The sequence below is a fragment of the Magnolia sinica genome, chromosome 6 (assembly GCF_029962835.1).
Source record: "Magnolia sinica isolate HGM2019 chromosome 6, MsV1, whole genome shotgun sequence".
NCBI lineage: Eukaryota > Viridiplantae > Streptophyta > Magnoliopsida > Magnoliales > Magnoliaceae > Magnolia > Magnolia sinica.
In genome coordinates, this window is record NC_080578.1 from 3,135,084 (window position 1) to 3,147,688 (window position 12,605).

Consider the following 12,605-nt stretch of genomic DNA (forward strand, 5'->3'; position numbering starts at 1 on the left):
ACCTACTGCAGCCAGCCATATGCGTTACACAAAAGTTAGCATCTCCAGCAACTAATACAAGTGAGAGACATACCTACAAATAAATAGCAGTAAGAGACACCACCATACTAACACTGAGAGGAGAGGAGACCGCATAAAAGGAAATGTGGCCCTCTCCCCCCTCTCTCCCTCACACACTCTTACGCCTCAAAAACCAAACATATGGTGAGGGATAAACCCTAAAACCGATGGACGTGAGAGGCAAAGGCAAATGGCCTCATACGCCCCCAACCATCTGTTTCATATCTGATGACGATGATGTACACATTAGATTTTTAATCTTTGGGCCCTGAAAATTAAAAAAGAAAAGAAAAGAAAAGGAAAAAAAAAAAAACTTTACAATGAGAAAGATTATATGATGTCCCTCTATTGGATGGCGTCAGATGAGAACAAAAAATAATAATAATAATAACAAAGACCGCCTCTGCATATGCTCGAGAGGGCCATCTGTTTGGCTTCTTTTCAGAGTCCTGGTTCCTGCCACAGTCACCTTGTAGGAGGTTCTGATGCCTGGCTACTCAAAGCTGCATTCGAGGGGAGAGACGGCAGAGTCCCGTTGTCTTGAGGGGGTGGGGCACCCCATTTTGACTCTCCATCCGGAGGCTCCACCACATGAACTGCACCATCGCTCATGCCTAGAGCAATCTGGTTGGGTTCAGATGGATGAGCCGCAATCACCAAAGGATAGACGGAGTTATTACTGCAAAATCCAACACGGTAGGTTATCAGCTGATTCAACTCCGATAGACAATTGCAGTATGGGGATCATTATCCTTTTGTATTTTCCAAACAAGAAAGATGAATAAGATTGACTTCTTATCCAAAACCTACAAATTAGAAAATTTCCTCTTTTTAAGTTTAATTGCAAAATAATAGAAGATGGCTTTGCGATTAATGCCTCAACATATATACATACATAAGAGGGGATTATAGAAAAAGATGTTCCAACTGCTTTAGTCAGAAGAAGCTCACAAAAGAGTTTATGAGATTCATTTGCAGTGAATTTTAAGGGAAACATAATAAATTAAATGCTCAAAGAATGCTGCTCTGTACAGGAGGCACCTGATCTTATCAATTAATCACGGAAAATTCATATAGGGAATTGGGGAGTAGAGCATGCAACGTCCACTCATTGGCAAAATTTGAAAAGACAGGTCACATCAACAGCTTCATTTGTTTGAACAACCAAAATAAATATAAATAAATAAAGAGAAGAATGTTACACTTGCATACCTTGACACAGAAGGTGGTATATAAGAGGTGGGTGCTATCCGACATCGAAGCCTCAAGCTGTCTGCATCAAAGACTCCAACTGCACCATCACAGAACCCAGTATATACCAGCAAACCATCGCATGAGTAGATTGCACTTGAGATGGGTGCCGATAGTGCATCTCTTGGAGACCACTGCATGACAGGGTGAAAGAACTGTAAGAGGAGGAGAAAAGAAGGATGAAATAATAAAAGCATCAGAATATCATACTCCGTGATCACTAAAAGGCCAACAGTTGCTACAATAAACAGGTCCTGTTTGCTAGATGCCTAAAATTGAGTTCATCTTGTTTTAGTTAACAGGAATTTATGTATTAGAGATCTATTAAGAAACGCTCATCAGGCTTGGCAGATGACTAAAGTACCTATCAGGTGACCTTCCCAACTCCCAACACATGGGCATATGGTCAGTGGCCCCTGGCTACAGCATCACCAAATGCCTACTGATACCTATTTTCTTCTCTCTTTTACAGTGATAAGGAAGCAGAACTTGTATCCTAAACAAAATAATAAAGGTTTTTTTTTCCTTCTATTGGCAACAAAAAAAAAATTTCTATTCAAACGAAAAAGGAAAAAATATAGCATTATAAAAAATTATCCATCGAGACAAATGGATGTGAAGGACCCACAGATAAGGGTATTAAAAGCTGTGTTATGACCCCCCAAAAAGGCCAACTCTTGTTTTCATATGGTAAGGGCCACTCCGAAACGTGATAACAGAAAAAATGGAAAACGTCCTGCCTGTGGATAATACGAGATTTTCTATTTTCTTTTTCACCAAGAAATGGCATTATAATGGATTAGTGTAATGATGGTATGGTTAAAAAGACAGCATATTCAGCCCTTATTTAAAAAATAAGGGCCTTTATTTAACAGGAATTTTATGTTACAAAAACACAACGGAGAGTGACCATTCCCATTACAACATGTGTCACGACATCTTTTTCAACTTTTCCACAAACAGGCATTATAATGGATAGTGTAATAATGTTATGGTTAAAAAGGCAGCCTTCATACATAATTAGCCTAATTAGCCCTTATTTTAAAATAAGTGACCCCAACACCAGCCAGTTAGCTGGTGTCAAAGCGCTGTGGGCTGTCCATCCATTTTGCCAGCTCACTTTAGGGCATGAACCCAAAAATGAGACAGATCCAAATCTCAGGTGGACCACACAAGGAAAAGAGTGTTGACTGAACGTCCACCATTAAAAACTTCCTACAGCCCACTGTAATGTTTATTTGTTATCCAACCTGTTGATAAGATCACACAGACCGGGATGAAGGAAAAGCGTGAACATCAGCTTGATCCAAAACTTGTGCTCTCCAAAAAAAATTCAACAGCAAGCGTCCAATCCCCACTGTTTCCCATGGTGTGGTCCACCTGAGATTTGTATCTGCCTCATTTTTGGGCTCATGCCCTAAAATGAGCTGGCAAAATGGATGGACAACATGGATGAAACACATACGTCATGGTGGGGCCCACGCCAGCTACCTGGCTGGTGTTGGGGTCACTAGCCAAACCGCGTCAGCCAAAAACAAAGCTTTCCTCTTTACACCTTCATATCCAAAACATACACAGTATTAAACCCTCGTGCAAAATGATTTTAATAGACATGGTCTCTAGAAGATCTGAGTAGGCCTATCCAGTTAGACTGGAAAAAACAAGTCTAAATAAACATTTTATCATTTATCAAAATATCACCAATTCCGGTATGAACCAGATTTCTTGGAGACCCATGCAGCAATAGCATTGTTTAAAGGTGAAGCACCTCTCCGGGTCATTGGATGCGCACGTTGATTGAGTGAACAGCATGGTTCCACAATCCAATCCAATCAAATCAAGATTTCCCACCAGCTATTGTATCAACCCCTTATTTTTCCATGTGCTTTGTTTTGCTTGCACTTGTTTACATTTCCAGTTCTCGTGTTTTATATGACCAAATGCACAAAGGTGAAGCATCATTTGTAATTTCAACAAGACAGCTAAAATCATGCAACAATGCTAAACCAAAATATTATATAAGGGTCAGGATCCTAGTCCTTGATCAGAGGTGGCACATTTTCCTGGAGTTCCTGAAATCCAAAAATTCCAATAACTAGAGTCTAGAAAGGTGGTTTCAATATGAAAGAATTTCACTGCTTTAATGTTCTGATTGTGTGTGAGAGAGAGAGAGAGATTACTGAGCGTAAGCATTCAAGCTTGCTATCATAGATGGCAATTTGGCTTTCATGGACCACTAACAGATGTGCTTGATCATTATGGAACTGAACTTTAGTTTCCCCGACTAGTGAAGCTGAGCGACCAGGCGGTGCTTGTATGAACCTTGATTTCTTCTTCTCCCACCCATCAATACTCCACACACATAGCTGCAATGTAGACCATTGAGAAATATAGAAGTCAGGCACGGATAACAGAAATCACAATTGGTAGTAGGTAAACAAGGCGAAGAAAAATATCAATATTTAATTTTAGTGAGTCCTGTCGGTATGAAGAGACCCAATTTTCTGCTTGCCAAATATTCCATCATTTTTTTCATTCCACTACAATTGCTTTTACAGTTTAAATGGACGGTAATGCTAAAAAGAACATTATAACGAAAAGCAGGATAGTCTTCCAAAGCTGAAACCCTTGTGGTCCTTATCATACTGCCAGTTATTTCAGATTTTTTCCCACATGTCTACAAGAAAACAAAGATACAAAAGCATTCATTTTGGTAACTACTTACATGTGCATCAGCCCCTGAAGAGACCAGCACATTCATGGCCTGGGAAAATGCAAGACCTGTGATTCTCTTCTGGTGACCCTTGAGCTTGATTTTAACCTGCCAGCATACAAACAAAACAAGTTTAATGCTAAGGAGAACATTCCAAATACATTACCAGAGAAAACAATAATCCAAATATGAAAATCATGATATGCAAAAAATCGCAAACAATAAACTCGCTAATCTCACTTTCTAACCTTGATTTCCATGGATGGCCAAATAAACATGATTTCTCTTTACTTTTTTAGACAATCAACAGATTTTGTTAATCATAATTTACCAAACTTATTAGTTGGGATAAGGCTTAGATGATTATGATGATGACTTACTGAATTTATCAATTATTAATGGGTTCTTCGTCCCATCTAGAAAAGACCAGCTAATGACTTGCTTCAGAGAGTAAACATGTTTGCGTAAGACCATAGTACATTGAGATAACTGACGAAACACAAAGTTATAAATGTCATCCCAAAACATGAACCAAAGGAAAATGGGTTTGTAGCTTCAATTGATCTTTTCTAAAGGTCAGAAATGACCTTATCAATCTCAGTTTAAAGATTCGTGAAAGAACAAGAAATTCCTCAAAATTATTAACCATGCACTGAATATCAAAAGATATGTTCCACTCACTCTCGCTTGCGAAGATCAAAGGGCAAAGGGATTACCTCATCAATCCGGACATTGTATATTTGAATTGTAGAATCATCCATCCCTATGGCAATGATATTATTATCTTGTGGGTGGAATGCCAGGAAAGTGGCCGCAGGAGGCGGTGGCATGAAAGTCGTCATGACCTGAGATTGCATGTTACCAGGTTTAATTCAGTGCATTAAGAATCTCTATTTTTAAATAATAATAAAAATCGCATTACCACTAAAGAAAATGGAAATTAAACCAAGGAACCACTCTGCAAAGTTTCAGGGGTGTGAAGCAAGAGAGAGCAAGTTATGAACCTTAAATGTCATCATGTTGAACAAGGAAACCTTCCCACCAGATGCAGACATGACATATGAGTCATTCTTAGACAAAGCAATACATGCAGCCGACTCTTCAGCTGGGTTGGATTCGCTTATGTCATTTGTCATAGGAGTTCCACTATTGGGTTGCCACAACTGAGGCGCGACGGAAGCAGTAGACTGCAACGTACAAGCAACAGCACAACTACGAATCAAGGACTCCAGCATAAATTTCCTTCTTTTGAAGTTTAAATACTATGAAAGCTAACCTTCCCAGATGGATTTCGATCAGTGCGCTGCCATTTCCATAGCTTATGAACTGCATTAGAGGCAAGGGCTAACACAGCTAGCCCGGAGTTTGTATATATCAGACGTACAATCTGCAATTCACATAAAAATAAAATAAGAATCAAAATGCAAACCTCACCCTATAACCAGTTTGATTTAAAAACTGAAAAGATAGCATCAAGATATAAATCAATGATTTAAACAATTGAACAAGCTTTAAACTCAATACGAGTCCTAATTTCACCTCCCAAACAATGCAATGTCTTCAAAGTCGCTGATTTGGATTCTTAAAAGTCCAATAGTACAACATACCTTGCCAGACGACAAGGGATCAGACAAACGTAGAGCTTTGAGCTGTGCTGAATCAACAATGTCAGACAATTTCCAGCTTTTAGTCTTGTCAACATCATCTGAAATCCTTGGTTTAATATCTGCTGTCCTGCTGCTGTCCATGGTAGCCTGCATTTTCGTTGAATATTGGAATCTCAGAACTGAATATTGGTTAAATATCAACAAGTAAAGGCAAAAGTCAAGGAACTCCTACCAGGCTACTCATTGATACAGGTGGTGGAATTCTATCGGACCGTTCAAGGGAGGCAGCTAGAGGGGCAGAAACATTTGTTGCAGCAGCCAGTGCATTGACAATTTGAGGCTACATGAAAGGTCAGCAAAAAACATATTGAGACTAGCTTATGGAAATGGGAACTTAATCAACAGCCTAGGGACATTTTTTTCCCTTTATTTGTAAGAGAAATCAAAAGTACCTTTGTGTTTATTGGCTCGGATGGTCCTCGAGACCCCTCAAATGCTCTGCTCTCCAGCATCCTTATCAAGCGTTGGCCATCAGTATTTGCTAAAATCTTGATTCCATTGTCACTAGTTGTAACAGCGAGCAAAGATCCCTCTTTGTTGAATCTCAGTCGAGGACTTGCCTGCAGAGAGTAATGAGAGCACATAAAAATCTTGTGATTCTTCAAATAGGTAAGCTTGAGGAAGTTGTTACTAACCGGCAATCCACCATCTGCATCTGTAGTGGTCAGTATGTTGGTATTATCCATCTCCCAGAATTTGATCTGAAATTCATCACCAGCAGCTAAGAAACGGTTCCTTGTTGTGTCAAACTGGACAACACCTAAAGAGTGTTTCCTAAAACCAGAGTACGTCCTTTTGATGGCTCCTTCACTCTCGTTCCACTCAACCAAGTGAGAATCTCCTTCTTTGCTTGTTCCACAAGAGAAGAGCCTATGAAAGACATTGACAATTAGATATTTTCGAACCAAGAAAGTGTCAGGTATGTTGCTCGCGAATTCAACTTGAAGAATTGGTCAACAAAGAAAATGATGCTCGATGTCATGATCGTCTTTCCAGCTATCAATGTAGATGTCAAGGATAACAAAGCACCAGCAGTAGCACCCGAGTACTTTTCTGATCAACAATTATATAATATAAAGTTTCGCAAGCATTACCTAGTTCCATCCGCACTATATGCCATTGTGGTGCACCAGTGTCCAGGAGCATCATAATCAACTCTAGATCCCAAGCAATCATAGAGCCATGCTTTAATCTTTCCGTCAATTGCAGTAGAGAAAATAAACTGCACATGATGCTCAAGTGAGATTAATTTCTACAAGATTAACAATAGTAGAAAAACATATGAAGATCTTTATGAGGCATCTACTATATATCCAACGTAAAAGAGGAGCCTCTAAAATTCCATTCAATCAGTTATCTAATAAGGGAAAGCATGCCAAAGAAAAAAAAAAAAAACAGTTTGTAGAAGGTGAAGTACCTGGATAGCTTCTTTATGGTGCGGGCAGACAGAGTATACAGGTGCTTCATGGCCTTCAAATATATACTGCCTGCGCCCTCCTACAGCATCCCAAACCTACCATTCCAATAATGAGTATGTCAGCACAAGGTTTTTGCTTTCTTTCCCCAATACCAAGTTCAGGCCTCTCAAGGTCATCACCTTGATTGTCTTGTCATCACCACAGGTGATTATGCAGAGTTGTTTGTTGGGATGGGAAAACGCAATATCATTAACACCACCAATATGAGCATCAATCTGGACATTATAGGAGGCATCAGCAAACTCCTATCCTTTTGTTCTATTAGGACAACAGTGTATCCAACTTCTTTTTTTACAAAACTTACCTCTAAATGTTGTCTCAACTCCCCTGTTGGATTGTATGTGTATATTTGAACAATATGCTTTGAAAATGCAACACCTATAAGAACCAACTTAGCAGAGTATATAAATGAGAAACAACGGGCCTGATCTGATTGTAAGAGGGGAAGATTCAACAAATGAAAAACCTTTAACAAGGAAAATAAGTTTTAAGTTTACCGAGTATAGATCCATCAGGGCCCCATATACATCTATTGACAGATATTGCGGCATCTTTCATTAATGCTGTCTGGGAATTAAATCAAGATGAATTATGAATGATTGAAGACATCATAAAACACTCATGCCTGGAAGGCTTGGTTCAACTACTACTACAATTTAAGGAGCCATAGTCCAAGTAGTTAAGGAGACAGTACCTGTAATGGCATCGAACAAGCTGTGACGTCCCAGACCTTAAACGTTTTATATGCTAGTTTATCTCGTGAACCAACTTCCCATATTGCAATGTCACCAACATTTGTTCCAACTAAAAGATAATGACGAAGAAAATGATAAAGTTCAGTGCTTTAAACCAGTTATAGCAAAGTGAACGAAAAAGTATGAAATCATTGTCAGCAATTAGAATATTATTACTCAAAGTAATCAACCAAAAAACCACCTAGAAGAATTGTCTGTTGCTGTGGATGGAAATCCATGCTCATGACATTTGAACCCTGGGTAAGGGTCCGGACAACAGTTTTGGGGAGGTCGTCTTGTGAATAGATATTGGGGGGGTGTGTTGCTCCAGAGAACGATACCTACACAAAAAACATTAGAGCACTTATGGTTATGCAACAAGTACCACTCAAAAACAAAGTTAAACAATGTTATGACAGATAAGTAGCCAGTGGACTAATTTGAGGGCTCTCAAACATGCTTGTTATCCATACAAACCTCATCAGATGGACCCGTACGCATCCGCTTCATCAAGTGTTCGGAATCAGCAGATTGATACTCCATTCCTGGAGCACTTGTTGGAGTCCTCGGATGCTTCAAAAATGCAGCTGCTGACATGGAAAAAACCATGTTAAGTTAACCGTGTTTCTCAAGTCGGGGGGATCCGGAAGCTTCTGTGATCAGAGATGAAATAGAGCCATCAAGAAGATGCTCACCTGCATTGGGAGGCTGCACAAGACCAGGGGGTCCCGCTGCCACGGCTGCATGTGGTAAAGAAGGGTTAGTGCTTGACATCCATCCCGCAATAGCACTTGCAGACGGAGAAACAACTGGCTGGAATGGCTGCAGGGTGAGATTTTGGCATCAGTCAAAGCTAACGGATCATGAACTATACTTATGCATGATGGAAGGTCGAGATTCTCTTACGCTATGGGCGCCAATGGGAGGAAAAGCTCCAGCTTTAGGAATGGGCCCCACGAGGGGGCTGTTAGTGGGAGGAGGACGAGCTCCATTATTAGGGGTGCATGTGTGGTCAGTGAAAAGTGTTTTGATATCTGGGTTGGAGCGAGGGTTCTTGCAAAGCTGATGCTGCCAATTAAGACTGACAATGCCAAGACAAAAGTTTTAGAATATATAAAATTTAAGGAAGAAATTAGGGGAAAAAACTCTAGATGGACAAGAATTCAAAGAATTTCAGTCAGTAGCACTGCAAATTATGCATATATAAGCATGCTTGTAGCTGCGGTTAAATGCAATAGCTCATAGAATAAAAGAAGATACTAATGTGCATACAGATGCATGAAGTTGCATTGTGCAACTCGGGTTCACCATATGTTGTGTCAATATTAAATACCCACCTGGATTCACTAATTGTTCCAAGACATGATACCTAACTATCTAAAAACTTGTGGATTCAGAAATAATTTTAGAAACAGTGAAATAAATTAATAAGAAAATATCAACCTTTGGTTGATCAAAGTCCGCAATCTGGAAGTTTTGAAGGGAGGAAATGTAAGCTTGTCGCGGAATAATGGATTCGCCTCAATGAGCTTTTTAAGTTCCAAGAGCATAATATTCCGGGCGGATTTCGTATCTCCATACTTGGAAAGCTGCTCGTTTTGCCTACACAGGAGAATAAAACACATTAATCCGAGTAATCCAAAATGCCAGGAAGGACACCACCAATGGGTACCTGAAGTTCTCGAGAGTAAGCAACTGGGTGATCTCCTTGAAGAGATCTTCATTGAAGGATGCAAAAACCTTGAGATCCTTCACGAGAATCTCAACAGCTTTGGCCCGATCATGCCTGAAAAAGCCAAAAAAGAAGGAACACAGAATTAATACTCTCCAGACCCTCGCAGAGGGGGTAAAATGGTAAAAATTGAAGAGCCCACCTATCAAGAGCTTCTAGATACTTCTGCTTCCGTATCTCGAAGAAGATTTTCATCGAGTACCGGTTGTCTTCGACTTTTGTGAATCCACACAGATATCGCTCAACTTCATCCCATTCACCAGCCTGAACTTGATCCTCAAAGTGTTTCATATTGAAGAAAAACCCTGACTCTTGTTCCAACCTAAATTGCAAAGGAAGCCACCTCATAAGAAAAAACAGGGAAATCACATGGCAGCTTTTTCTCAACTGAAAACAGAAGAAAGGAGAAGGGACTCACTTGTGAACTGTTTCCTTGAACTTCTCCTCATCCAGGAACTGTAAGATTAGGAAAACCAGTTCCCTGCTCAAGGAAGACATGGTTCCCGGAATACCTAATCGCTCCAGCGCAAAGATCTGAATATCAAACGACAGATAGAGACAAACGCAAGTATCGAAAAGACCCCTTTCACTTTTATCACTTCAGCCTGATTTCCCTTGAAACAAACAAAAACAAAGAGAACTTCTTTTGCCTTCTCTCTTCCAACCAATCCTCTGTAAATGGCCAAAATACCTCCTTTCTCTTCTGAAAAATCCTCCGTGAGCTCTCTCTAAAAGGACGAAAATAGATAAGGAGAGGAATAAACGAATTTCTTCTCCTTCTTTCTCCAAATTATCTCGAGGATCGAACTGCAAACTTCTGGATGCAAAGGAACACTGAAAGAGACCTCCTTCTCTCTTGAAACCGCACCACGACGAAGATCTGAGCTGAAACGAAACAGGACTTTGCTTTTCTACAAAGAGACGCAGAAACAGCCTCGTTCCATCAATCCCTTCCGAAGAGAAACCTCATTTTTCACTCCATTTTCACCAAAAACCCAAAGATCTGACTGTAAAACGCCGCGAAAACCTCTAAAACCTCCTCCCTCTCGCTCCTCCACCAAACGCCTCGATAAAACCCTAATTTCTAGCCTCGGAACGAGATCCGAGGCAGAAAACGCGAGAAAACGAGCGGAACACGAGAAAAGGGGAGGGAAAAAGCTAGCCGCAGCGATCGATTCCCCGATCTAGATGCAGAAATGCGTGTTTTCAGAGGTTTCCGAGATGAGTTTCGAATCAGGCGATTCTACAACGAGAAATGAAAGGAAAAATAAAAGGAAGAGATTTGAAGAGGGGAAAGCGGTCTTACGCGCGATTTTGAGAGGGTGAGAAACAGACAGACGATTTCTAGGGTTTTGATGCTCCTCCTCCTCCTCTTCCTTCTTCTTCTTCTTCTCTCTTCTCTTCGCTTTTTCTTCCTTTGCTCTACAACAGCGGGCCGCCGGGTTCGGTTTTTCTTCTTCCGCTTCTCTCTCTATTTTCTCCCCTCTTTTCTCGCTTTTTATAACCCTATCAATCGCCCTTCTCTCTGGCTTTAAATAGGAAAAATGCGATTAGGTCGCTTCCAAGTTCGGCTTTTCTTTTCTTCCCACACCCGCCCCTCCAGTTAAACGTTATTACGAAATTACCCTACTGTCATCTGACTCTTGGACTATTGTACGGATTACCGTCTTATCCCTGCACTACCAAGTAATGGCCGTTTTGTCCTTTCTTGCCCTTTATTTTCCTACCCTGTTTATTGGAAGTGGATTGCTCATGTGCCCGGAGCTGTGTGGGGCCACAGAGATGTCCGTGATAAATCCACTCCGTCCATCTTTTTTTAAAGACCACAATAGGATAGTAATCTAAAAATCAGAAAGATCCAAAAGTCACGTGGGCTACACCAAATGAAACAGTGGGAACAGAAACGTCCACTTTTGAAACCTTCCTAGAGCTGACCATGATGTTTATATGCCATCCAAACCGTTCATAAGGGTTATTACACTCAGATAAACTATCGGCACAAATATCATCCTAATACAAAACATTTGTCACTGCCCCGCGTTCAATCCCCATCATTTGCCGTTCAACCCCCTACTTTTCGTGTGGAATGGCCCGCATGAGTTTGTGGATCTGTCTAATTTTCAGAGTAATCTCCTGACAGGACGGGAATTTCCTGCTAAAGACTTTCTCGTGAAGTTCCAGCGCTGGATGCTAAATGGGGCCCACTATAATGTTTGGGGGAAATCCACCCCATTCATCGGTTTTGCGATCTCATTTTAGGACATTAGAACGAAAACGAGGTAGATTCAAAACTCAACTGGGCCGCAAGAGAGGAAACAGTGAGGATTCAGTTACTACCGTTGAAATATTTTTATGGACACAGAAGTTTAGCATAAGGTTAAGATTTTCATGTTTTCACTTCATTCTAATGAGAATGACCTCGTAAAGGTGGAGCTCGGGAAGATTTCAATGCTAGGAAACTCTTTTTCCCGTTTTCCCTCTCGTATGGCCCACTTGAGTTTTGTATCCATATCATTTTCAGTAGAATGCACTAAAATGAGATAGAAAAACAGATGAACGGGATGAATTTCCCCCCTAACATCAAGGTGGGCCCCACCTACCATTCCAGGGCAGAAACTTCATGGAAAAGGATTCCGCAGAAAACCGCGTCCCTCCTAACGTGGTCTTGCAAACTAGATGGACAGACATCCCTGTGCCCCGCTATAACTCCTGGCACAGGCACATCTTTATGTCGGAGGGCACAAGCAATCCAGTTCATTGTTCATTTATGAGCCTTGATCACCAAGGGCCTGCACTGCCGGTCTTCTCATTTTAGGTGTATTTGAATTGGGTGCAACCAATATGTAAAGAAAATAAATTAATTTCCCTTCCCAATAGCACATGTCATTTGATAGTAAAAGGTGGACCATGCTATAGATTAATTTACTATAGCAATTTTCGGCATTGGAAATAAGGTTGCCATTGTCTAAT

The 12,605-nt window shown here is 40.6% G+C and overlaps 1 protein-coding gene across 5 annotated transcripts; it reads right to left on the reverse strand.

The window, feature by feature from the left end:
• Positions 1-202: 202 nt before the first annotated feature.
• Positions 203-11,139, reverse strand: LOC131247958 (protein TOPLESS-RELATED PROTEIN 2-like). Of its 5 annotated transcripts, none has more exons than XM_058247948.1 (26): positions 10,942-11,139; positions 10,054-10,546; positions 9,778-9,957; positions 9,576-9,689; positions 9,347-9,505; positions 8,810-8,984; positions 8,599-8,725; positions 8,381-8,493; positions 8,106-8,244; positions 7,864-7,973; positions 7,667-7,736; positions 7,474-7,547; positions 7,289-7,384; positions 7,109-7,204; positions 6,786-6,913; positions 6,327-6,561; positions 6,084-6,251; positions 5,864-5,971; positions 5,632-5,781; positions 5,301-5,411; positions 5,029-5,211; positions 4,741-4,869; positions 4,037-4,132; positions 3,492-3,677; positions 1,273-1,445; positions 203-739 (listed from the first exon to the last, which is right to left on the reverse strand). In XM_058247948.1, the coding sequence occupies exons 2-26, from the start codon at positions 10,131-10,133 to the stop codon at positions 526-528; spliced, it is 3,414 nt and encodes a 1,137-aa protein (XP_058103931.1). In that variant the 5' UTR covers positions 10,134-10,546; positions 10,942-11,139; the 3' UTR covers positions 203-525. The 5 variants fall into 5 exon arrangements, with proteins under 5 accessions (XP_058103931.1, XP_058103930.1, XP_058103932.1 ...); XM_058247947.1 differs by having other exon boundaries at positions 10,054-10,819; XM_058247949.1 differs by having other exon boundaries at positions 8,381-8,490; positions 10,054-11,139.
• Between the last annotated feature and the right edge of the window lie 1,466 nt (positions 11,140-12,605).